The 27,215-nt window shown below is 40.0% G+C and overlaps 2 protein-coding genes across 6 annotated transcripts in view; both read left to right on the top strand.

The window, feature by feature from the left end:
* sned1 (sushi, nidogen and EGF-like domains 1) overlaps positions 1–17,262 on the top strand; it is a 127,099-nt gene extending 109,837 nt beyond the window's left edge. Inside the window, 3 exon segments of the mRNA XM_062038678.1 lie at positions 6,855–6,942; positions 7,009–7,082; positions 16,950–17,262. Coding sequence (XP_061894662.1) covers positions 6,855–6,942; positions 7,009–7,082; positions 16,950–16,957 — 170 coding nt within the window. The 3' untranslated portion in view covers positions 16,958–17,262.
* Positions 17,263–20,054: 2,792 nt separating this feature from the next.
* Positions 20,055–27,215, top strand: part of ryk (receptor like tyrosine kinase) — a 138,210-nt gene continuing 131,049 nt past the window's right edge. For all 5 annotated transcript variants that reach the window (XR_009824788.1, XM_062039141.1, XM_062039140.1 and 2 more), the window contains exon 1: positions 20,055–20,677. Coding sequence is in view for 4 of the 5 variants with exons in the window: in XM_062039141.1 (XP_061895125.1) it covers positions 20,476–20,677 (202 nt within the window). In the remaining variant the exon portion in view is untranslated. The remainder of the gene's footprint in view (positions 20,678–27,215) is intronic.

Genomic DNA, 27,215 nt, shown 5'->3' with positions numbered 1-27,215 from the left:
GCATTCTTCGCACTTGTCTGCTAACTTCAGAACGGTGGCAACATCTTTCTTTGGCTAAGTACAATAAAAGTGTTTTTAACGTGACAATAGACTAATGTTAGCGTACGTTGCTCCTGTCTGCTAACTTATAATAGCTACCTACATCTTTATTTGGCTGACTACGGTAAAAGTGACAACAGACCAATTCCAACCATTCTTAGCTCATTTCTGCTAACTAATGAATGCTAGCTACGTCTTTCTTTGGCTATTGTTATTGTAAAAAATAGTAACTATTTTATTGGGACAATATACCAATGTTAGCATTCTTTGCTCCAGTCTGCTAATTAGGTAATCCTAGCAACATCTTTCTTTAGCTAACTACAGTAAAAGTGTTTTTAAAGCGACAATAGCATTCTTCGCGCTTGTCTGCTCATTTTGGAACGGTAGCAACATCTTTCTTTGGCTAACTACAGTAAAAGTGTTTTTAAAGAGACCAATGTTAGCGTATTAGCAGTCTGCTAACCTGTTAATGCCAGCTACATCTTTCTTTGGCTAACTACAGTAAAAGTGTTTTTGGCAACAGTAGACCAATGTTAGCGTACTTAGCAGTCTGCTAACTTCTTAATGCTAACTACATCTTCCTCTGGTTAACTAAAATAAGAGTGTCTTTTGGCGACAAGAGACCAATGTTAGCATACTTAGCAGTCTGCTAACTTGTTAATGCTAACTACATCTTTCTTTGGCTAACTACAGTAAAAGTGTTTTTGGCAACAAGACACCAATGTTAGCGTACTTAGCAGTCTGCTAACTTCTTAATGCTAACTACATCTTCCTCTGGTTAACTAAAATAAGAGTGTCTTTTGGCGACAAGAGACCAATGTTAGCATACTTAGCAGTCTGCTAACTTGTTAATGCTAACTACATCTTTCTTTGGCTAACTACAGTAAAAGTGTTTTTGGCAACAAGACACCAATGTTAGCGTACTTAGCAGTCTGCTAACTTCTTAATGCTAACTACATCTTCCTCTGGTTAACTAAAATAAGAGTGTCTTTTGGCGACAAGAGACCAATGTTAGCATACTTAGCAGTCTGCTAACTTGTTAATGCTAACTACATCTTTCTTTGGCTAACTGTAGTAAAAGTGTTTTTTGGCAACAAGACACCAATGTTAGCTTACTTAGCAGTCTGCTAACTTGTTAATGCTAACTACATCTTTCTTTGGCTAACTGTAGTAAAAGTGTTTTTTGGCGACAAGAGACCGATGTTAGCGTACTTAGCAGTCTGCTAACTTGTTAATGCTAACTACATCTTTCTTTGGCTAACTGTAGTAAAAGTGTTTTTTGGCAACAAGACACCAATGTTAGCTTACTTAGCAGTCTGCTAACTTGTTAATGCTAACTACATCTTTCTTTGGCTAACTGTAGTAAAAGTGTTTTTTGGCAACAAGACACCAATGTTAGCTTACTTAGCAGTCTGCTAACTTGTTAATGCTAACTACATCTTTCTTTGGCTAACTGTAGTAAAAGTGTTTTTTGGCGACAAGAGACCGATGTTAGCGTACTCAGCAGTCTGCTAACTTGTTAATGCTAACTACATCTTTCTTTGGCTAACTGTAGTGAAAGTGTTTTTTGGCGACAAGAGACCGATGTTAGCGTACTCAGCAGTCTGCTAACTTCTTAATGCTAACTACATCTTTCTTTGGCTAACTACAGTAAAAGTGTTTTTGGCGACAAGAGACCAATGTTAGCGTGCTTAGCAGTCTGCTAACTTGTTAATGCTAACTACATCTTTCTTTGGCTAACTAGTAAAAGTGTTTTTTGGCAACAAGACACCAATGTTAGCTTACTTAGCAGTCTGCTAACTTGTTAATGCTAACTACATCTTTCTTTGGCTAACTGTAGTAAAAGTGTTTTTTGGCAACAAGAGACCGATGTTAGCGTACTTAGCAGTCTGCTAACTTGTTAATGCTAACTACATCTTTCTTTGGCTAACTCCAGTAAAAGTGTTTTTGGCGACAAGAGACCAATGTTAGCGTGCTTAGCAGTCTGCTAACTTGTTAATGCTAACTACATGTTTTTTTTCAGCTCTCTACAATACATGTTTTTTTAAGGTGACAAAAGACTAATGTTAGCATCGTTAGCTCCCACGTGTTAACATGTTAGCGATAGCTACATATTTCTTTGACTAACTATAGTAGAAGTGTTTTTAAGGCGACAATAGACCAATGTTAGCATACTTAGCTCCTGCCTGCTAACTTGTGACGCCCCAGTGGGCGTTAGCATAGCAGCCGATGTCCGTCTGACTTCAGGCCTCAGCCAGGCGCCACTAAATGTTTGATTGCAAACACACTCGTGCATCTAAACAGGAGCCGCTAAGAAGCTCTTTAAAAGTCTGTCGGGCTTTTGTTGACGCTAACAATTGCTTGTTAGCACGCGCTCATCTAAATTGACGGCGTTAGCATGACAAGGTTTGCTAATTACATAAATGACGGGTGGGCTAACCAACCAGAACAAAGACTTGACGGTTGAAGCTCGGGGGCGTGAACACGAATAGACCGGCGCTATTTTTACGTCCTTTTATGGCGGCGCTCGCCATTCTTTGTTACGCGCTAACGTGGCTGCAGGCTGCATGAAGAAAGATGCACAAAGTAGTTAATAGTCTCAGCGTGCACCCTTACTACTTTATAATAACATAATAATTAGGGATGTCCGATAATATCGGCCTGCCGATATTATCGGCCGATAAATGCGTTAAAATGTAATATCGGAAATTATCGGTATCGGTTTTTTTATTATCTGTATCGTTTTTTTTTGTTTTTTTTTGTTTTTTTTTATTAAATCAACATAAAAAACACAAGATACACTTACAATTAGTGCACCAACCCAAAAAACCTCCCTCCCCCCATTTATTTCTGTTATCAATATTCTGCTTCCTACATTATATATCAATATATATCAATACAGTCTGCAAGGGATACAGTCCGTAAGCACACATGATTGTGCGTGCTGCTGGTCCACTAATAGTACTAACCTTTAACAGTTAATTTTACTAATTTTCATTAATTACTAGTTTCTATGTAACTGTTTTTATATTGTTTTACTTTCTTTTTTATTCAAGAAAATGTTTTTAATTTAGTTATCTTATTATTTTTTTTTTTTTTTAAAGTACCTTATCTTCACCATACATGGTTGTCCAAATTAGGCATAATAATGTGTTAATTCCACGACTGTATATATCGGTTGATATCGGTATCGGTTGATATCGGTATCAGTAATTAAAGAGTTGGACAATATCGGAATATCGGATATCGGCAAAAAGCCATTATCGGACATCCCTAATAATAATATATATATACACAACACAGTCATAATGATGAAGAGGACAAATAATATTTCCATGCATTTTCTACTGTTTTTCTCAAGTCGTGTCTAAGCAGAGAAGCTCAGACTTATTATTATGGGCCTGCTGTAGCAGGCAATGCAGCCCTTATTATTATTGCTCACACAAACCCCGTTTCCATATGAGTTGGGAAATTGTGTTAGATGTAAATATAAACGGAATACAATGATTTGTGAATCATTTTCAACCCATATTCAGTTGAATATGCTACAAAGACAACATATTTGATGTTCAAACTGATAATAATCATTAACTTTAGGATTTGATGGCAGCAACACGTGACAAAGAAGTTGGGAAAGGTGGCAATAAATACTGATAAAGTTGAGGAATGCTCATCAAACACTTATTTGGAACATCCCACAGGTGTGCAGGCAAATTGGGAACAGGTGGGTGCCATGATTGGGTATAAAAGTAGATTCCATGAAATGCTCAGTCATTCACAAACAAGGAGGGGGCGAGGGTCACCACTTTGTCAACAAATGCCTGAGCAAATTGTTGAACGGTTTAAGAAAAACCTTTCTCAAACAGCTATTGCAAGGAATTTAGGGATTTCACCATCTACGCTCCGTAATATCATCAAAGGGTTCAGAGAATCTGGAGAAATCACTGCACGTAAGCAGCTAAGCCCGTGACCTTCCATCCCTCAGGCTGTACTGCATCAACAAGCCACATCAGTGTGTAAAGGATATCACCACATGGGCTCAGGAACACTTCAGAAAAACCACTGTCACTAAATACAGTTGGTCGCTAGGGTTGGGTATCGTTTGAATTCGAACAATTCCGATTCTGATTCTTTGTTTCGATTCCGATTCCTGCCGATTCTCGGTTCCGATTCTTCTTGTCCCATCAATGTGTTTGACAGGTAGTCCCTGGAAGGTGGTATGTATTTTGGGTTGAGAGCTTTCACCATATCCCTGCAAACATAAACAAACATGTAATGTTGCTGTTACGGTTTAGCCCAGTATCAATTAGCTTAGCTCTAACGTTATTGCTTAACTAACCTAAATGTCGGAGATTCCACTTCTGAAAAGGGATGCAGTCTTTTGACTATGTGTGCAGTGACCTTTCTGTGGCACTCTTCCGTCTGTGGCACCGACATCTTCCCCATTGCCGCTACGGTGAACCGAGTACGCTGAGCACATCGCGGAGCCGGCTAGCAGGTTGTAAATTGTCTATGAAAAAATAGGCGGGCTAATTTGTTAGCTGCCTCAACGTTGGCGCAAAACACATTATTTATTGCATGTATATTGTTTTACTTACCGGATTCGGACTGCAGTGCAGTCACCGAGGTGCCAGGCTGGGCGTCGGAGGAAGAGGCGTCGGAGGACGGTCGGCGCAGCGTGTCGAAGACGGGACACGCATTTATTTGTACTCCATGAACTCGGAGGTGCTTAATCATGTTCGACGTGCACCCTCCTAAGCACGAAACAGTCCTGTCACACCGATATTTCATTTTTTTTAGTAAAATAAAGCCACACTTTCGACCGCCGACGCCCGCTATCCATGCTTGACTGACTCGCTCGGCTACATAGGCTCGGCTATGCTAACACTTCCGGCGGTGGGCGCTTCTTCGTTGGTGTTCAGCGGCTTCTTCTTCCGGTCGGCAAACTTATTCTTTTTTTCCGGTCGGCGGACTGGGTATCGAAACTAGGAATCGAAATTTAAACTTTTGAACGATTCCGGGACAATCGGAAAGTTAGTCCCGGTTCCAATCGATACTCGATACTCGATACTGTTGCGTCGACCAGCATTCCTCCAATGGGGAATTCAAATTGCTAGTCTCTCCCAGATTCTTTTTATGGCAATAAACTGATGTTTATATTCAATCAACAGGCAGTAGTTGGTATTTTGTGGTTTATTCTCAAAGCTTAGAGGACAAACCTGAGACCAACCCAGCACCCAAGCGTTCCTTAGCCCGGTCCAGATCGGTCTGAAAAACCATCACGAAAACATTCTGTTCCTCAATCTCTCCCCCCGCCCTCACGCCCGCACAGATGCCCATTGTGTCCGTTATCTCAAGTCGGCCCGAGAAGGGAAGCAGGGAGGACTCCTCTTCTCTGCCTCCTACTTCAAGGCCATCCACAGTGCAAGCACTTTGTCATGAGACGATGCAAAAAAGGAAAAGAGTACAAGATGGAACATTAGCTATTTAAAATATGACTATAGTCATATAAAAGAAGTAACTCTTAATTATGGATAAATGTGGATATATGCATCCGTCAATTCCCAACACTATTGGTCGCTACATCTGTAAGTGCAAGTTAAAGCTCTACTATGCAAAGCGAAAGCCATTTATCAACAACACCCAGAAACGCCGCCGGCTTCTCTGGGCGCGAGATCATCTAAGATGGACTCATGCAAAGTGGAAAAGTGTTCTGTGGTCTGACGAGTCCACATTGTTTTTGGAAATATTCGACATTGTGTCATCCGGACCAAAGGGGAAGCGAACCATCCAGACTGTTATCGACGCAAAGTGGAAAAGCCAGCATGTGTGATGGTATGGGGGTGTATTAGTGGCCAAGACATGGGTAACTTACACATCTGTGAAGGCACCATTAATGCTGAAAGGTACATACAGCTTTTGGAGCAACATATGTTGCCATCCAAGCAACGTTACCATGGACGCCCCTGCTTATTTCAGCAAGACAATGCCAAGCCACGTGTTACATCAACGTGGCTTCATAGGGAAAGAGTGCGGGTACTAGACTGGCCTGCCTGTAGTCCAGACCGGTCTCCCATTGAAAATGTGTGGCGCATTATGAAGCCTAAAATAGCAGAAGGGAGACCCCCGGACTGTTGAACAACTTAAGCTGTACATCAAGCAAGAATGGGAAAGAATTCCACCTGAGAAGCTTCAAAAATGTGTCTCCTCAGTTCCCAAACCTTTACTGAGTGTTGTTAAAAGGAAAGGCCATGTAACACAGTGGTGAACATGCCCTTTCCCAACTACTTTGGCACGTGTTGCAGCCATGAAATTGTAAGTTAATTATTATTTGCAAAAAAATATATAAAGTTTATGAGTTTGAACATGAAATATGTTGTCTTTGTAGTGCATTCAACTGAATATGGCTTGAAAAGGATTTGCAAATCATTATATTCCGTTTATATTTACATCTAACTCAATTTCCCAACTCATATGGAAACGGGGTTTGTACTTTCAAACCGGCCAACAAGCCCCCACATATGTTATACCGTCCAAAAGGTCTCGTTCGTGCCAATGGCGGAAATCGAATTTTCTAGTTATTATTATTATTAATGACTAAATATAAATATATTTATGTGTTTAATCATTACAATTAATTAATGTTGTAATACGGGTCATTTAGATGAATATTTTCATATTATATTTAATTAAACAAATAATATATTTTCTTTACTTTGATCGTCCATCCTTGGATTTCTTTCCTAAAAACAACACCAAGTGGTTTTTCCTCGCTGGCTTACCCAAAGCCCATTCAAGTCCTTCTTGTCTTGCAGCGTGCCAGCGAGTGCCCCACCCGTGCACCCGCCTCTACTCGGAGACCAAGAGCGTGCCCGTGTGGGAGGGCGGCGTGTGCCACTACCTGTAAGTGTCACCTGTCACACCTGTCAGCCAGTGCAGCAGTCAGAGCGCCCTCACCTGTCCCTGCAGGTACAGGAGGACCTACAAGGTGCAGCAGGACGTCTGCTACAGAGAAAGCTGCCAGACCCCCGACACCGGTACAGGTGAGCACGAGGGCCGACTCTGCAACTTTTCTACCATCGCCAGGAGGTCTTGTACTCGAGATCTTGTCCTTTAGGTCATAACCCAAGATCATGACCATAGGTGAGGACAGGGTTGTAGATCTTGTACCCGTGATCTTGTCCTGTAGGTCATAACCAAAGATCATGACCATAGGTGAGGATAGGGTGGGTGATCTTGTCCTTTAGGTCAGAACCCAAAGTTCATGACCATAGGTGAGGATAGGGTGGGAGATCTTGTCCTTTAGGTCATAACCCAAAGATCATGACCATAGGTGAGGATAGCAACATAGATCTTGTACCCGTGATTTGTCCTGTAGGTCATAACCAAAGATCATGACCATAGGTGAGGATAGCAACATAGATCTTGTACCTGTGATCTTGTTCTTTAGGTCAGAACCCAAAGATCATGACCATAGGTGAGGATAGGGTGGTAGATCTTGTACTCGTGATCTTGTCCTTTATGTCATAACCCAAAGATCATGACCATAGGTGAGGATAGGGGTGTAGATCTTGTACTCGTGATCTTGTCCTTTAGGTCAGAACCCAAAGTTCATGACCATAGGTGAGGATAGGGTGGTAGATCTTGTACCCGTGATCTTGTCCTTTAGGTCAGAACCCAAAGTTCATGACCATAGGTGAGGATAGGGTGGTAGATCTTGTACCCATGATCTTGTCCTTTAGGTCAGAACCCAAAGTTCATGACCATAGGTGAGGATAGGGTGGGAGATCTTGTCCTTTAGGTCATAACCCAAAGATCATGACAATAGGTGAGGATAGGGTTGTAGGTCTTGTACTCGTGATCTTGTCCTGTAGGTCCTAACCAAAGATCATGACCATAGGTGAGGATAGGGTTGTAGATCTTGTACCCGTGATCTTGTCCTGTAGGTCATAACCAAAGATCATGACCATAGGTGAGGATAGGGTGGTATATCTTGTACCCGTGATCTTGTCCTTCGGGTCCTAACCAAAGATCATGACCATAGGTGAGGATAGGGTTGTAGGTCTTGTACCTGTGATCTTGTTCTTTAGGTCAGAGCCCAAAGATCATGACCATAGGGGAGGATAGGGTGGTAGATCTTGTACCCGTGATCTAGTCCTTTAGGTCAGAACCCAAAGACCATGACCATAGGTGAGGACAGGGATGTAGAACTCCTACCCGTGATCTTGTCCTTTGGGTCAGAACCCAAAGATCATGACCATAGGTGAGGATAGGGTGGGAGATTTTGTCCTGTAGGTCATAACCAAAGATCATGACCATAGGTGAGGATAGCAACATAGGTCTTGTACCCGAGATCTTGTCCTTTAGGTCATAACCCAAAGATCATGACCATAGGTGAGGATAGGGTTGTAGATCTTGTACTCGTGATCTTGTCCTTCAGGTCCTAACCAAAGATCATGACCATAGGTGAGGATAGCAACATAGATCTTGTACTCGTGATCTTGTCCTGTAGGTCATAACCAAAGATCATGACCATAGGTGAGGATAGCAACATAGATCTTGTACCCGTGATCTTGTCCTGTAGGTCATAACCAAAGATCATGACCATAGGTGAGGATAGCAACATAGATCTTGTACCCGTGATCTTGTCCTGTAGGTCATAACCAAAGATCATGACCATAGGTGAGGATAGCAACATAGATCTTGTACCCGTGATCTTGTCCTGTAGGTCATAACCAAAGATCATGACCATAGGTGAGGATAGCAACATAGATCTTGTACCCGTGATCTTGTCCTGTAGGTCATAACCAAAGATCATGACCATAGGTGAGGATAGCAACATAGATCTTGTACCCGTGATCTTGTCCTGTAGGTCCTAACCAAAGATCATGACCATAGGTGAGGATAGGGTTGTAGATCTTGTACCCGTGATCTAGTCCTGTAGGTCATAACCAAAGATCATGACCATAGGTGAGGATAGCAACATAGATCTTGTACCCGAGATCTTGTCCTTTAGGTCATAACCAAAGATCATGACCATAGGTGAGGATAGGGTTGTAGATCTTGTACCCGTGATCTTGTCCTGTAGGTCATAACCAAAGATCATGACCATAGGTGAGGATAGCAACATAGATCTTGTACCCGTGATCTTGTCCTGTAGGTCCTAACCAAAGATCATGACCATAGGTGAGGATAGGGTTGTAGATCTTGTACCCGTGATCTTGTCCTGTAGGTCATAACCAAAGATCATGACCATAGATGAGGATAGCAACATAGATTTTGTACCCGTGATCTTATCCTGTAGGTCCTAACCAAAGATCATGACCATAGGTGAGGATAGCAACATAGGTCTTGTACCCGTGATCTTGTCCTTTAGGTCATAACCCAAAGATCATGACTATAGGTGAGGATAGCAACATAGATCTTGTACCCGTGATCTTCTCCTTCAGGTCCTAACCAAAGATCATGACCATAGGTGAGGATAGCAACATAGGTCTTGTACCCGAGATCTTGTCCTTTAGGTCATAACCAAAGATCATGACCATAGGTGAGGATAGCAACATAGATCTTGTACCCGTGATCTTGTCCTGTAGGTCCTAACCAAAGATCATGACCATAGGACCATAGGTGAGGATAGGGTTGTAGATCTTGTACCCGTGATCTTGTCCTGTAGGTCATAACCAAAGATCATGACCATAGGTGAGGATAGCAACATAGGTCTTGTACCCGAGATCTTGTCCTTTAGGTCATAACCAAAGATCATGACCATAGGTGAGGATAGCAACATAGATCTTGTACCCGAGATCTTGTCTGTAGGTCATAACCAAAGATCATGACCATAGGTGAGGATAGCAACATAGATCTTGTACCCGAGATCTTGTCTGTAGGTCATAACCAAAGATCATGACCATAGGTGAGAATAGCAACATAGATCTTGTACCCGAGATCTAGGTCTTGTACCCGAGATCTTGTCCTTTAGGTCATAACCAAAGATCATGACCATAGGTGAGGATAGCAACATAAATCTTGTACCCGAGATCTTGTCTGTAGGTCATAACCAAAGATCATGACCATAGGTGAGGATAGCAACATAGGTCTTGTACCCGAGATCTTGTCTGTAGGTCATAACCCAAAGATCATGACCATAGGTGAGGATAGCAACATAGATCTTGTACCTGTGATCTTGTCCTGTAGGTCCTAACCAAAGATCATGACCATAGGACCATAGGTGAGGATAGGGTTGTAGATCTTGTACCCGTGATCTTGTCCTGTAGGTCATAACCAAAGATCATGACCATAGGTGAGGATAGCAACATAGGTCTTGTACCCGAGATCTTGTCCTTTAGGTCATAACCAAAGATCATGACCATAGGTGAGGATAGCAACATAGATCTTGTACCCGAGATCTTGTCTGTAGGTCATAACCAAAGATCATGACCATAGGTGAGGATAGCAACATAGATCTTGTACCCGAGATCTTGTCTGTAGGTCATAACCAAAGATCATGACCATAGGTGAGGATAGCAACATAGGTCTTGTACCCGAGATCTTGTCCTGTAGGTCATAACCAAAGATCATGACCATAGGTGAGGATAGCAACATAGATCTTGTACCCGAGATCTTGTCTGTAGGTCATAACCAAAGATCATGACCATAGGTGAGGATAGCAACATAGATCTTGTACCCGTGATCTTGTCCTGTAGGTCCTAACCAAAGATCATGACCATAGGTGAGGATAGGGTTGTAGATCTTGTACCCGTGATCTTGTCCTGTAGGTCATAACCAAAGATCATGACCATAGGTGAGGATAGCAACATAGGTCTTGTACCCGAGATCTTGTCCTTTAGGTCATAACCAAAGATCATGACCATAGGTGAGGATAGCAACATAGATCTTGTACCCGAGATCTTGTCTGTAGGTCATAACCAAAGATCATGACCATAGGTGAGGATAGCAACATAGATCTTGTACCCGAGATCTTGTCTGTAGGTCATAACCAAAGATCATGACCATAGGTGAGAATAGCAACATAGATCTTGTACCCGAGATCTAGGTCTTGTACCCGAGATCTTGTCCTTTAGGTCATAACCAAAGATCATGACCATAGGTGAGGATAGCAACATAAATCTTGTACCCGAGATCTTGTCTGTAGGTCATAACCAAAGATCATGACCATAGGTGAGGATAGCAACATAGGTCTTGTACCCGAGATCTTGTCTGTAGGTCATAACCCAAAGATCATGACCATAGGTGAGGATAGCAACATAGATCTTGTACCTGTGATCTTGTCCTGTAGGTCCTAACCAAAGATCATGACCATAGGACCATAGGTGAGGATAGGGTTGTAGATCTTGTACCCGTGATCTTGTCCTGTAGGTCATAACCAAAGATCATGACCATAGGTGAGGATAGCAACATAGGTCTTGTACCCGAGATCTTGTCCTTTAGGTCATAACCAAAGATCATGACCATAGGTGAGGATAGCAACATAGATCTTGTACCCGAGATCTTGTCTGTAGGTCATAACCAAAGATCATGACCATAGGTGAGGATAGCAACATAGATCTTGTACCCGAGATCTTGTCTGTAGGTCATAACCAAAGATCATGACCATAGGTGAGGATAGCAACATAGGTCTTGTACCCGAGATCTTGTCCTGTAGGTCATAACCAAAGATCATGACCATAGGTGAGGATAGCAACATAGATCTTGTACCCGAGATCTTGTCTGTAGGTCATAACCAAAGATCATGACCATAGGTGAGGATAGCAACATAGATCTTGTACCCGTGATCTTGTCCTGTAGGTCCTAACCAAAGATCATGACCATAGGTGAGGATAGGGTTGTAGATCTTGTACCCGTGATCTTGTCCTGTAGGTCATAACCAAAGATCATGACCATAGGTGAGGATAGCAACATAGGTCTTGTACCCGAGATCTTGTCCTTTAGGTCATAACCAAAGATCATGACCATAGGTGAGGATAGCAACATAGATCTTGTACCCGAGATCTTGTCTGTAGGTCATAACCAAAGATCATGACCATAGGTGAGGATAGCAACATAGATCTTGTACCCGAGATCTTGTCTGTAGGTCATAACCAAAGATCATGACCATAGGTGAGGATAGCAACATAGATCTTGTACCCGAGATCTAGGTCTTGTACCCGAGATCTTGTCCTTTAGGTCATAACCAAAGATCATGACCATAGGTGAGGATAGCAACATAGGTCTTGTACCCGAGATCTTGTCTGTAGGTCATAACCCAAAGATCATGACCATAGGTGAGGATAGGGTGGTAGATCTCCTACCCGTGATCTTGTCCTTTGGGTCAGAACCCAAAGATCATGACCATAGGTGAGGATAAGGTGGTAGATCTTGTACCCGTGATCTTGTCCTTTAGGTCAGAACCCGAAGTTCATGACCATAGGTGAGGATAGGGTGGGAGATCTTGTCCTTTAGGTCATAACCCAAAGATCATGACCATAGGTGAGGATAGGGTTGTAGGTCTTGTACTCGTGATCTTGTCCTGTAGGTCAGAACCCAAAGTTCATGACCATAGGTGAGGATGGGAACGTAGATCGACCGGTAAATTGAGAGCTTTGCCTTCCGGCTCAGCTCCTTCTTCACCACAAAGGATCGATACAGAGTCCACATCACTGCAGACCATGCACCAATCCACCTGTCGACCTCACGATCCACTCTTCCCTCACTCGTGAACAAGACTCCGAGGTACTTGAACTCCTCCACTTGGGGCAGAGTCTCCTCCCCAACCCGGAGATGGCACTCCACCCTTTTCCGGGCGAGAACCATGGACTCGGACTTGGAGGTGCTGATTCCCATCCCAGTCGCTTCACACTCGGCTGTGAACCGATCCAGTGAGAGCTGAAGATCCTGGTCAGATGAAGCCAGCAGGACCACATCATCCACAAAAAGACCTAATCCTGCAGACACCAAACCAGATCCCCTAAAAGCCTTGACTGCGCCTAGATATTCTGTCCATAAAAGTTATGAACAGAATGGGTGACAAAGGACATCCTTGGCGGAGTCCAACCCTCACTGGAAATGGATCCGACTTACTGCCGGCAATGCGGACCAAGGTCTGACTCTGATCATACAGGGAGGGGACCAAGGTCTGACACTGATCATACAGGGAGGGGACCAAGGTCTGACACTGATCATACAGGGAGTGGACCAAGGTCTGACACTGATCGTACAGGGAGTGGACCAAGGTCTGACTCTGATCATACAGGGAGTGGACCAAGGTCTGACTCTGATCATACAGGGAGTGGACCAAGGTCTGACACTGATCATACAGGGAGTGGACCAAGGTCTGACACTGATCATACAGGGAGTGGACCAAGGTCTGACACTGATCATACAGGGAGTGGACCAAGATCTGACACTGATCATACAGGGAGTGGACCAAGGTCTGACACTGATCATACAGGGAGTGGACCAAGGTCTGACACTGATCATACAGGGAGTGGACCAAGGTCTGACACTGATCATACAGGGAGTGGACCAAGGTCTGACACTGATCATACAGGGAGTGGACCAAGGTCTGATACTGATCATACAGGGAGTGGACCAAGGTCTGATACTGATCATACAGGGAGTGGACCAAGGTCTGATACTGATCATACAGGGAGTGGACCAAGGTCTGATACTGATCATACAGGGAGTGGACCAAGGTCTGACTCTGATCGTACAGGGAGTGGACCAAGGTCTGACACTGATCATACAGAGAGTGGACCAAGGTCTGACACTGATCGTACAGGGAGTGGACCAAGGTCTGACTCTGATCGTACAGGGAGTGGACCAAGGTCTGACACTGATCATACAGGGAGTGGACCAAGGTCTGACACTGATCATACAGGGAGTGGACCAAGGTCTGACACTGATCATACAGAGAGTGGACCAAGGTCTGACACTGATCATACAGGGAGTGGACCAAGGTCTGACACTGATCATACAGGGAGTGGACCAAGGTCTGACACTGATCATACAGGGAGTGGACCAAGGTCTGATACTGATCATACAGGGAGTGGACCAAGGTCTGATACTGATCATACAGGGAGTGGACCAAGGTCTGATACTGATCATGCAGGGAGTGGACCAAGGTCTGATACTGATCATACAGGGAGTGGACCAAGGTCTGACTCTGATCGTACAGGGAGTGGACCAAGGTCTGACACTGATCATACAGAGAGTGGACCAAGGTCTGACACTGATCGTACAGGGAGTGGACCAAGGTCTGACTCTGATCGTACAGGGAGTGGACCAAGGTCTGACACTGATCATACAGGGAGTGGACCGCCACAATCTGGCGGTCTCATACCCCATACTCTCTGAGCACTCCCCACAGGACTTCCCCAGGGACTTGGTCCAAGGCCTCCTCCAAGTCCACAAAGCACATGTAGACTGGTTAGGAAAACTCCCATGCACCCTCAAGGATGCTGCCGAGACTATAGAACTGGTCCACAGTTCCACGACCAGGACAAAAACCACATGCTCCTCCTGGATCTGAGGTTTGACTTTCAGACATAGTCTCCTCTCCAGTACACCCGAATATACCTTACCAGGAAGGCTGAGGAGTGTGAACCTACCACAGTTAGAATACACCCTCCGGTTCCCCTTCTTAAATAGAGGAACTTCTTCTTACACTTTTAATGGCTAACCATGTTAACTTCTTTTTACACTTTTAATGTCTAACCATGTTAACTTCTTCTTACACTTTTAATGGCTAACGATGTTAACTTCTTCTTACACTTTTAATGGCTAACCATGTTAACTTCTTTTTACACTTTTAATGTCTAACCATGTTAACTTCTTCTTACACTTTTAATGGCTAACGATGTTAACTTCTTCTTACACTTTTAATGGCTAACCATGTTAACTTCTTTTTACACTTTTAATGCTAACGATGTTAACTTCTTCTTACACTTTTAATGCTAACAATGTTAACTTCTTTTTACACTTTTGATGCTAACGATGTTAACTTCTTACACTTTTAATGCTAACGATGTTAGCTTCTTCTTACACTTTTAATGCTAACGATGTTAACTTCTTCTTACACTTTTAATGCTAACGATGTTAACTTCTTACACTTTTAATGCTAACGATGTTAACTTCTTCTTACACTTTTAATCCTTTAGATGTTAACTTCTTCTTACACTTTTAATCCTAACGATGTTAACTTCTTACACTTTTAATGCTAACGATGTTAACTTCTTTTTACACTTTTAATGCTAACGATGTTAACTTTTTTTTACACTTTTAATGCTAACGATGTTAACTTCTTTTTACACTTTTAATGCTAACGATGTTAACTTCTTTTTACACTTTTAATGCTAACAATGTTAACTTCTTTTTACATTTTTAATGCTAACGATGTTAACTTTTTTTACACTTTTAATGCTAACGATGTTAACTTTTTTTACACTTTTAATGCTACCGATGTTAACTTCTTCTTACACTTTTAATGCTAACGATGTTAACTTCTTTTTACACTTTTAATGCTAACAATGTTAACTTCTTTTTACACTTTTAATGCTAACGATGTTAACTTCTTACACTTTTAATGCTAACAATGTTAACTTCTTCTTACACTTTTAATGCTAACGATGTTAACTTCTTCTTGCACTTTTAATGCTAACGATGTTAACTTCTTCTTACACTTTTAATCCTAACGATGTTAACTTCTTACACTTTTAATGCTAACGATGTTAACTTTTTTTACACTTTTAATGCTAACGATGTTAACTTCTTCTTACACTTTTAATGCTAACGATGTTAACTTCTTTTTACACTTTTAATGCTAACAATGTTAACTTCTTTTTACACTTTTAATGCTAACGATGTTAACTTCTTACACTTTTAATGCTAACAATGTTAACTTCTTACACTTTTAATGCTAACTTCTTCGTACACTTTTAATGTTAACTTCTTCTTACACTTTTAATGCTAAGGATGTTAACTTCTTCTTACACTTTTAATGTCTAACACTGTTAACTTCTTCTTACACTTTTAATGCTAACAATGTTAACTTCTTCTTACACTTTTAATGTCTAACAATGTTAACTTCTTCTTACACTTTTAATGCTAACGATGTTAACTTCTTTTTACACTTTTAATGCTAACAATGTTAACTTCTTTTTACACTTTTAATGCTAACGATGTTAACTTCTTACACTTTTAATGCTAACAATGTTAACTTCTTACACTTTTAATGCTAACTTCTTCGTACACTTTTAATGTTAACTTCTTCTTACACTTTTAATGCTAAGGATGTTAACTTCTTCTTACACTTTTAATGTCTAACACTGTTAACTTCTTCTTACACTTTTAATGCTAACAATGTTAACTTCTTCTTACACTTTTAATGCTAACGATGTTAACTTCTTCTTACACTTTTAATGTCTAACGATATTAACTTCTTACACTTTTCATGTCTAACGATGTTAACTTCTTCTTCCACTTTCAATGTCTAACGATGTTAACTTCTTCTTCCACTTTCAATGTCTAACGATGTTAACTTCTTCCACTTTTAATGTCTAAAGATGTTAACTTCTTCTTACACTTTTAATGTCTAACGATGTTAACTTCTTCTTCCACTTTTAATGTCTAACGATGTTAACTTCTTCTTACACTTTTAATGCTAACAATGTTAACTTCTTCTTACACTTGTATGGCACTGAACACTGTTTGAGGCGACAGAGGTGACATCATTTATATCAAAAAGATCCACCTTACTTGTCCATGTGTTTGCAGCCTGTGCTCAGGAAACGTCTCGTGTGTGTGTGTGTGTGTGTGTGTGTGTGTGTGTGTGTGTGTGTGTGTGTGTGTGTGTGTGTGTGTGTGTGTGTGTGTGTGTGTGTGTGTGTGTGTGTGTGTGTTTTTGTGTTCTGCAGCTCCGTGACGCCGCCACACTTACCCTCCTGGTGTTTTTGACGTACTTGAAGTGAGCGACGGTGCTCACGTTGATGCTGCGGAACCCTGTCAGAACACACTGAAGAACCTTCCAGGCTGGAGGAAGAAGGACACTCATGACTGGTCCACTGCACTTGTGATGACACTTCATCGTTTCAACAAGTCACATGACTTCATCCCCGCCTCCCTCTGACCAGTGTTTTCCCTGTAAAATACTTTGTTTTGTTATTATTATTATGTATTAGCAGGCGTCACTGCTCGTTATGCTGTAAATAGTGTTCATAGGCCATTTTGTAGCTGAATATTTTAATAATAAAAATGTTAAAATGTTTCCTTTGGATTCTTACTTCTCTTACTATTGCTGACTTTTTACAGTGCGAAAAGGATGAAGGGATGATGCTGCGGTCACATGACACAGTGACCACAAAAGGCCAAAAATGGTACATATGTCCTGAAAAGCGGGGTATGTCATTTATTTATCCATAAAGTTCTCCAAATAAACACATATTTCAGTAAAATCTGTTTTATTGCACCTGTCAGATTGAAGGGCCTTAATGATGCGTTCAGGGGCATCCGAATATCCAGTTGTTTTGACTGCTATGTTTCATTGAAGGCTGGAATTGTCTCATCTAAAGTATTCCTAACTTATTTTTTGAAATACGGAATATTTTTTGTTTTTCCTATAATATTTATTTGTTTGTTTTTTTGTTGTTTGTACAAAAAGAACATCAAATATTTTAAAAATGATTCCAAATATATATAGATGTATGGATAGGTCTGACACTAACACGTTACAAGTTAAAAAATAATAATAATAATGCGTCAAAATGAGTGATGTTATTAATTATCGAGCTGCTACCTCATCCGAAGTAATGCACTTGGCAACTCGTTGGAAATGTTGCATACTTTCTTTTTTCTATGATAAAAATGTAATATTACAAAAAGACCATCAAAAAATAATTTAGAAAATTTACAAATATAGAAACACAATACGTATATTGATAAGTCTGCAGCTGTTGAAGAATTTAAAAAGTTTGAAGTTTAAAAAAAACCAAACGACTTTACTTACTTACGACATGTTTCTGAGCGTGTCCACTTTTCGTCGCTTAGCGGGCGTAACGTAGTTTAGAATGAAGTCGACTGAAAGGTGTGTCAATCATACTCAGGGTGGTAGTTAAATACTCACTCCTTTTCTTGTGTTCTTTTGTGTTTTTACTACAAAAGCTTTTTTTTTAACACTGAATATTTTGCTTTGGAATTTTGTGAACTGAATTGTTTTTACATCAAATTATGTTGAAAGTTTCATTGAATAAAAATTGGTGAGCAAAATGTGTGTGTAAAAATTAAATGGAGAAAAATTCAGTGTAAATGTATTCGTTGTAGAAAAATTCAGTGTATAATCCATTAAATACAATTTTGTGAGCAAAATTTGTGTGTTCTGACATTCAGTTTGAGAAAATGTAGTGTTTTAAATGTCAGTGTGTACACATTTAGTATAGAAAACATTTGTGTAAAAAAATTAAGTGCAAAATAATTTGGTGCAGAAATTTTCAGAGTATATAATAGAACAGAATGTGTATGTTTAAACATTCAGTTTATGAAAATATGGTATTTAATAATTCAGGGTGTAAAAATTCCGTGTACACAAAATTGCTGTACAAAAATTCAGTGTGAAAACAAATAAGTGCAAAAAAATTCAGTGTAAATATTTTCGTTGTAGAAAAAAATCTGCGTATATAATCCATTAAATTAGAAAAAATTAGTGTAAAAAAATTAAGTGCAAAATAATTTGGTGCATAAAAATTTGGAGTATATAATACAGCAGAATGTGCATGTTTAAACATTCAGTTTATGAAAATATGGTATTTAAAAATTCAGTGTACACAAAATTGCTGTACAAAAATTCAGTGTAAAAACAAATAAGTGCAAAAAAATTCAGTGTAAATATTTTCGTTGTAGAAAAAAATCTGCGTATATAATCCATTAAATTAGAGCAAATTTGTGTAAAAAAATTAAGTGCAAAATAATTTGGTGCATAAAAATTCGGAGTATATAATACAGCAGAATGTGCATGTTTAAACATTCAGTTTATGAAAATATGGTATTTAAAAATTCAGTGTACACAAAATTGCTGTACAAAAATTCAGTGTAAAAAATAAGTGCTGAAAAATTCAGTGTATATAATTCATTTTAAAAAAAATGTGTGAGCAATGTTTTTAAATTGAGTTTTAAAATGCAATGTGTAAACATTTGAGTGTAGAAAAAATGGTGTATAACAATTCAGTGTAAAATAAAATTCAGGGTAAAAAAAAAAAATTCAGCGCAGAAATATTCGTTGCTTCTAAACTCAGTGCCTACTTCCTGTCAAATAAGACTCAAACTGAATGTCAGAGAACACAAATTTGCTCACAAAATTGTATTTAATGTATTATATACACTGAATTTTTCGACAACGGATTAATTTACACTGAATTTTTCTGCACTGAATTTTTTTGCACTTATTTGTTTTTACACTGAATTTTTGTACAGCAATTTTGTGTACACTGAATTTTTACACCCTGAATTTTTGAATACCATATTTTTGTAAACTGAATGTTTAAATATACACATTCTGCCCTATTATATACTCTTATTTTACACTTATTTTTTTTACAGTGAAGTTTTGAAGCAACTAAAACTTTCTGCACTGAATTTTTATACTATGATTTTTTTTAACTGATTGTTTAAAAACAGTATTTTTACAAAGTGACTTCTTAAACAGACATTTTGCTTACATTTTTTTTTTTAATTCAGCGTAATCTTAAAGTTAAAAAAATCAGTACACAAAATTCAGACGCAAAAAATCAGTGACATCAATTTTGTGTAAAAAACAAACAAAAAATATCTCGTTTGTGTGAATGTTATAGTTTTTAAGTTAGTAACGTTGAAATGTAACTAGCCTATAACTTCAAAACTCTAATAGAACAAAAACGAAAGCATAAACATATGGGACTTTTTGGGGGGTATCGGTCAGTGCTTCTATTTCCAACAGTACGTAAAGGCAGCACGGGACCGCCATAGCAGTGCGCGCCCCCGCCGCTCCCCCGCCTGCGCGCTCTCCCCGTCCCAGTGAAAAGAGCTCTCTCGGGGGGGAAAACAAGCAGGACGACCATGGCGGAAGAAAGTTCTTACTTTTGAAAATTTTTGTTTTTTTTACACTTTCTGTCACTTCCGACAAAGCGCGCAGCGGCAAAAAGTGGCATTTTTTTAAAACTTATTTTAGTTTCCAAAGTCGTAAATCTCCAAACATAGCCCGGAAAGTTAGCTCGTTAGCCCGGGATAGCACGTTAGCATGCTGGGCTAGCACGTTAGCATCCTCGGCCGGCGACGTTCGGGAGAAAAAGAGGCCGGCCCGAGAGGCGACCCCAGGCGGCTACAAGTGGCGAGGAATGTCGCCTCCCGGGATTGCCTTCACCTACGGATGAGAAGGGGATTGGGGCGCGCGGAGAGCAACGGACGAGCGGCGCCATGTCGGCCAGCCCGTCGGAGTCCCGAGGATGGCCGCGCTCGGTGGTGTGGCGGCCGGGGGGATTCTTCCTCTTCTTCCCGCTGCTGCTGCTGCTGGAGGGCGGCCTCGGCCTCGCCAGCCCGGGCAGCCTGGCTGGGCTCAGCAGCCACAACCGCAGCGTCAACATTTACTTGAGTGTGGAGGAGGTGAAGAAACTACTGGGTGAGTCAACTTGCTCTTTTGTGCCTTTTTGGCCAGTTTGGCTCCATAAAAGTAAGACAAAAGCCGAATGAGTGTGCACTTATTTGTTTTTACACTGAATTTTTGTACAGCAATTTTGTGTACACTGAATATTTTACTCTTCTGCACCAAATTATTTTACACTTAATTTTTTTACACTATTTTTTCTATACTAAATGCATACAAACTGAAATTGAAAACACAAAATGTTCTCTAAATGAATGTCAGAGAACACACATTTTGCTCACAAAATTGTATTTAATGGATTTTTCTACAACGGATACAATTACACTGAATTTTTCTGCACTGAATTTTTTTGCACTTAATTGTTTTTACACTGAGTTTTTGTACAGCAATTTTGTGTACACTGAATTTTTACACCCTGCATTTTTGAATACCATATTTTCCTAAACTCAATGTCTATATACTCTTCTGCACCAAATTATTTTACACTTAATTTTTTTACACACATTTTTTCTATACTAAATGCATACAAACTGAAATTGAAAACACTAAATTTTCTCAAAATAAATGTCAGAGAACAAATTTTTCTCACAAAATTGTATTTAATGGATTTTTCCAAAACGGATACATTTACACTGAATTTTTCTGCACTGAATTTTTTGCATTTATTGGTTTTTACACTGAATTTTTGTACAGCAATTTTGTGTACACTGAATATTTTACACCCTGAATTTTTGAATACCGTATTTTCGTAAACTCAATGTCTATATACTCTTCTGCACCAAATTATTTTACACTTAATTTTTTACACTATTTTTTCCATACTAAATGCATACAAACTGAAATTTAAAACACTCAATTTTCTCAAACTGAATGTCAGATAACACATTTTGCTCACAAAATTGTATTTAATGGATTTTTTTTTACAACGGATACATTTACACTGAATTTTTCTGCACTGAATTTTTTTGCATTTATTTGTTTTTACACTGAATTTTTGTACAGCAATTTTGTGTACACTGAATTTTTACACCCTGAATTTTTGAATACCGTATTTTCATAAACTGAAATATACTCTTCTGCACCAAATTATTTTACACTTAATTTTTTTACACTATTTTTTCTATACTAAATGCATACAAACTGAAATTGAAAACACAAAATGTTCTCTAAATGAATGTCAGAGAACACACATTTTGCTCACAAAACTGTATTTAACGGATTTTTTTTACAACGGATACATTTACACTGAATTTTTCTGCACTGAATTTTTTTGCATTTATTTGTTTTTACACTGAATTTTTGTACAGCAATTTTGTGTACACTGAATTTTTACACCCTGAATTTTTGAATACCGTATTTTCGTAAACTGAAATGTTTATATACTCTTCTGCACCAAATTATTTTACACTATTTTTTTTATACTAAATGCATACAAACTGAAATTTAAAACACTAAATTTTCTCAAGCTGAATGTCAGAGAACACATTTTGCTCACAAAATTGTATTTAATGGATTTTTCTACAACGGATACATTTACACTGAATTTTTCTGCACTGAATTTTTTTGCACTTATTTGTTTTTACACTGAATTTTTGTACAGCAATTTTGTGTACACTGAATTTTTACACCCTGCATTTTTGAATACCGTATTTTCCTAAACTCAATGTCTATATACTCTTCTGCACCAAATTTTTTTACACTATTTTTTTCTATACTAAATGCATACAAAACTGAAATTTAAAACACTCAATTTTCTCAAGCTGAATGTCAGAGAACACAAATTTTGCTCACAAAATTGTATTTAATGGATTATATACACTGAATTTTTCTACAACGGATACTTTTACACTGAATTTTTCTGCGCTGAATTTTTTTGCACTTATTTGTTTTTACACTGAATTTTTGTACAGCAATTTTGTGTACACTGAATTTTTACACCCTGAATTTTTGAATACCGTATTTTCGCAAACTGAATGATTAAACATACACATTCTGCTCTATTATATACTCTTCTGCACCAAATTATTTTACACTTTTTTTTTTTACACTAATTTTTTCTACACTAAATGTATACAAACTGAAATTGAAAACACTCAATTTTCTCAAACTGAATGTCAGAACACACAAATTTTGCTCACTAAATTGTATTTAATGGATTATATATACACTGAATTTCCGAATGAGATTGTGCATGATTCAGTGCTGAATTCTTCAGCACTGAATTTTTTTGCACTTATTTTTATTTTTTTACAGTGAAGTGAATTATATTCATATAGCGCTTTTTCTCTAGTGACTCAAAGTGCTTTACATAGTGAAAACCAATATCTAAGTTGCATTTAAACCAGTGTGGGTGGCACTGGGAGCAGGTGGGTAAAGTGTCTTGCCCAAGGACACAACGGCAGTGACTAGGGTGGCGGAAGCGGGGATCGAACTTGGAACCCTCAAGTTGTTGTGTTTCATCTGACAACAGATGGACAAAGGTAAGACCTTCTGGAGGAAAGTTCTGTGGTCAGATGAAACAAACATTGAGCTGTTTGGCCACAATACCCAGCAATATGTTTGGAGGAGAAAAGGTGAGGCCTTTAATCCCAGGAACACCACGCCTACCGTCAAGCATGGTGGTGGTAGTATTATGCTCTGGGCCTGTTTTGCTGCCAATGGAACTGCTGCTTTAAATGGGACAATGAAAAGGAGGATTACGTCCAAATTCTTCAGGACAAGCTAAAACCATCAGCCCGGAGGTTGGGTCTTGGGCGCCGTTGGGTGTTCCAACAGGACAATGACCCCAAACACACCTCAAAAGTGGTAAAGGAATGGCTAAATCAGGCTAGAATGAAGGTTTTAGAATGGCCTTCCCACAGTCCTGACTTAAATGTGTGGACAATGCTGAAGAAACAAGTCCATGTCAGAAAAGCAACACATTTAGCTGAACTGCAGCAATTTTGTGGTCAAAAATTCCAGCAGAAGCTTGTGGATGGCTACCAAAAGTGCCTTATTGCAGTGAAACTTGCCCAGGGACATGGAAGCAAATATTAACATTGCTGTATGTATACTTTTGACCCAGCACATTTGCTCACATTTTCATACTTTGTTAACAACTGTCTTCTTGCTGTGGTCCAGATGTGGATGTGACTCTGGACCCGGGACAACCTGTGGCATACGGGGGACGTCCCACAGCCACAGGAAGGCAGCTGGCTGGGGACTTAGTGTACACACACGCGGGTGGGCAGGTTGAAAATGCTATTTCCAGAGATCTACTCTACTTTCAAGGCCGATAGCGATTATTAGTCAAAGTTATTCCAGATGTAACGTATTGTAGATATTGCAGTTTCAGAGTCTTCTCAGTAATGTGGCGGTATAAAGCAGATACTCAGTGAGTGGCGTTTTTTTCTGGCGCTTAAGCGTTGGTCCGAAATAAACCACCGTCAATTTCAGACTATAAGCCGCTGCTTTTTTCCCCACACTTTGGACCTTTTCACCACACTTTGGACCTTTTCCCCCACACTTTGGACCTTTTCACCACACTTTGGACCTTTTCACCACACTTTGGACCTTTTCACCACACTTTGGACCTTTTTCCCTACACTTTGGACCTTTTCTTCCCCACACTTTGGACCTTTTCCCCACACTTTGGACCTTTTTCCCTACACTTTGGACCTTTCTTCCCCACACTTTGGACCTTTTCCCCACACTTTGGACCTTTTTCCCTACACTTTGGACCTTTCTTCCCCACACTTTGGACCTTTTTTTCCCCACACTTTGGACCTTTTTCCCCCCACACTTTGGACCTTTTTCCCCCCACACTTTAGACCTTTTTCCCCACACTTTAGACCTTTTTCCCCACACTTTAGACCTTTTTCCCCACACTTTAGACCTTTTCCCCACACTTTAGACCTTTTCCCCCCCACACTTTGGACCTTTTCCCCCACACTTTGGACCTTTTCCCCCACACTTTAGACCTTTTACCCCACACTTTAGACCTTTTCCCCCCCACACTTTGGACCTTTTCCCCCACACTTTGGACCTTTTCCCCCACACTTTTGACCTTTTACCCCACACTTTAGACCTTTTTCCCCACACTTTAGACCTTTTTCCCCACACTTTAGACCTTTTTCCCCACACTTTAGACCTTTTTCCCCACACTTTAGACCTTTCCCCCCCCACACTTTGGACCTTTTCCCCCACACTTTGGACCTTTTCCCCCACACTTTAGACCTTTTCCCCCCCACACTTTGGACCTTTTCCCCCCCACACTTTGGACCTTTTCCCCCACACTTTGGACCTTTTCCCCCACACTTTGGACCTTTTACCCCACACTTTAGACCTTTTACCCCACACTTTAGACCTTTTACCCCACACTTTAGACCCTTTTCCCGACACTTTAGAACTTTTTTTCCCCACACTTTAGAACTTTTTTTCCCCACACTTTAAAACTTTTTCCCCACACTTTGGACCTTTTCCCCACACTTTGGACCTTTTCCCCCCCACACTTTGGACCTTTCCCCCCACACTTTGGACCTTTTCCCCCACACTTTGGACCTTTTCCCCCACACTTTGGACCCTTTTCCCGACACTTTAGAACTTTTTTTCCCCACACTTTAGAGCTTTTTTTTCCCCACACTTTAGAGCTTTTTTTCCCCCACACTTTAGACCTTTTCCCCCCACACTTTGGACCTTTTCCCCCCACACTTTGGACCTTTTCCCCCCACACTTTGGACCTTTTTCCCCCACACTTTGGACCTTTTTCCCCCACACTTTGGACCTTTCCCCCCCCATACTTTAGACCCCCCCCCCCATACTTTAGACCCCCCCCCCATACGTTAGACTTTCCCCCCACACTTTAGACTTTTTCCCCACACTTTGGACCCTTTTCCCCACACTTTGGACCTTTTCCCCACACTTTGGACCTTTCCCCCACACTTTGGACTTTTTTTCCCCCCACCCACACTTTAGACCTTTTACCCCATACTTTAGACCTTTTACCCCATACTTTAGACCTTTTACCCCACACTTTGGACCATTTTCCCCACACTTTGGACCATTTTCCCCACACTTTGGACCCTTTTCCCCACACTTTGGACCTTTTTCCCCACACTTTGGACTAGAGATGTCCGATAAATGCTTTAAAATGTAATATCGGAAATTATCTGTATCGTTTTTTTTATTATCGGTATCGGTTTTATTTTTTTATTAAATCAACATAAAAAGCACAAGATACACTTACAATTAGTGCACCAACCCATAAAACCTCCCTCCCCCATTTACACTCATTCACACAAAAGGGTTGTTTCTTTCTGTTATTAATATTCTGCTTCCTACATTATATATCAATATATATCAATACAGTCTGCAAGGGATACAGTCCGTAAGCACACATGATTGTGCGTGCTGCTGCTCCACTAATAGTACTAACCTTTAACAGTTAATTTTACTCATTTTCATTACATACTAGCAGAAATCATTAAAAAACGAAACTGAGTTGACAGTAAAAAGTCGTTGTCGCAATTGTTGGATATAAAGCATAACCAAGCATGCATCAATATAGCTCTTGTCTCACAGTAGGTGTACTGTCACCACCTGTCACATCACACCCTGACTTACTTTGAGTTTTTTGCTGTTTTCCTGTGTGTAGTGTTTTAGTTCTTGTCTTGCGCTCCTATTTTGGTGGCTTTTTCTCTTTTTTTTGGTATTTTCCTGTAGCAGTTTCATGTCTTCCTTTGAGCGATGATTCCCGCATCTACTTTGTTTTAGCAATCTAGAATATTTCAATTGTTTTTATCCTCCTTTGTGGGGACATTGTTGATTGTCATGTCATGTTCAGATGTACATTGTGGACGCCGTCTTTGCTCCACAGTAAGTCTTTGCTGTCGTCCAGCATTCTGTTTTTGTTTATTTGTAGCCAGTTCAGTTTTAGTTTGGTTCTGCATAGCCTTCCCTAAGCTTCAATGCCTTTTCTTAGGGGCACTCACCTTTTGTTTATTTTTGGTTTAAGCATTAGTTACCTTTTTACCTGCACGCTGCCTCCCGCTGTTTCTGACGTCTACAAAGCAATTAGCTACCGGCTGCCACCTACTGATATGGAAGAGTATTACACGGTTACTCTGCCGAGCTCTACACAGCACCGACACTCAACAACAACACATCATTTGCAGACTATAATTACTGGTTTGCAAAAAATATTTTTAACCCAAAAGGTGAAATTAGATAATCTCCCACGGCACACCAGACTGTATCTCACGGCACACTAGTGTGCCACGGCACAGTGGTTGAAAAACACTGGACTAGACTTCCTTTTGTCATTCAAATTTGAACTTTACAGTACAGATAAGAACAACATTTTGTTGCATAAGCTCGTTGTAGTGCAGGATAAAAGAGCAATAAGGTGCAGATATAAATAAATAGATTACCGTATTTTTCGGACTATAAGTCGCAGTTTTTTTCCATAGTTTGTCCGGGGGTGCGACTTATACTCAGGAGCGAATTATGTGTTAAATTATTAACACATTAACGTAAAATATCAAATAATATTATTGATCTCATTCACGTAAGAGAC

Source organism: Entelurus aequoreus, linkage group LG27, assembly GCF_033978785.1.
Source record: "Entelurus aequoreus isolate RoL-2023_Sb linkage group LG27, RoL_Eaeq_v1.1, whole genome shotgun sequence".
Lineage (NCBI taxonomy): Eukaryota > Metazoa > Chordata > Actinopteri > Syngnathiformes > Syngnathidae > Entelurus > Entelurus aequoreus.
Note: the sequence above shows the minus strand (reverse complement) of the source record. Positions and strands in the feature narration are given on the sequence as shown.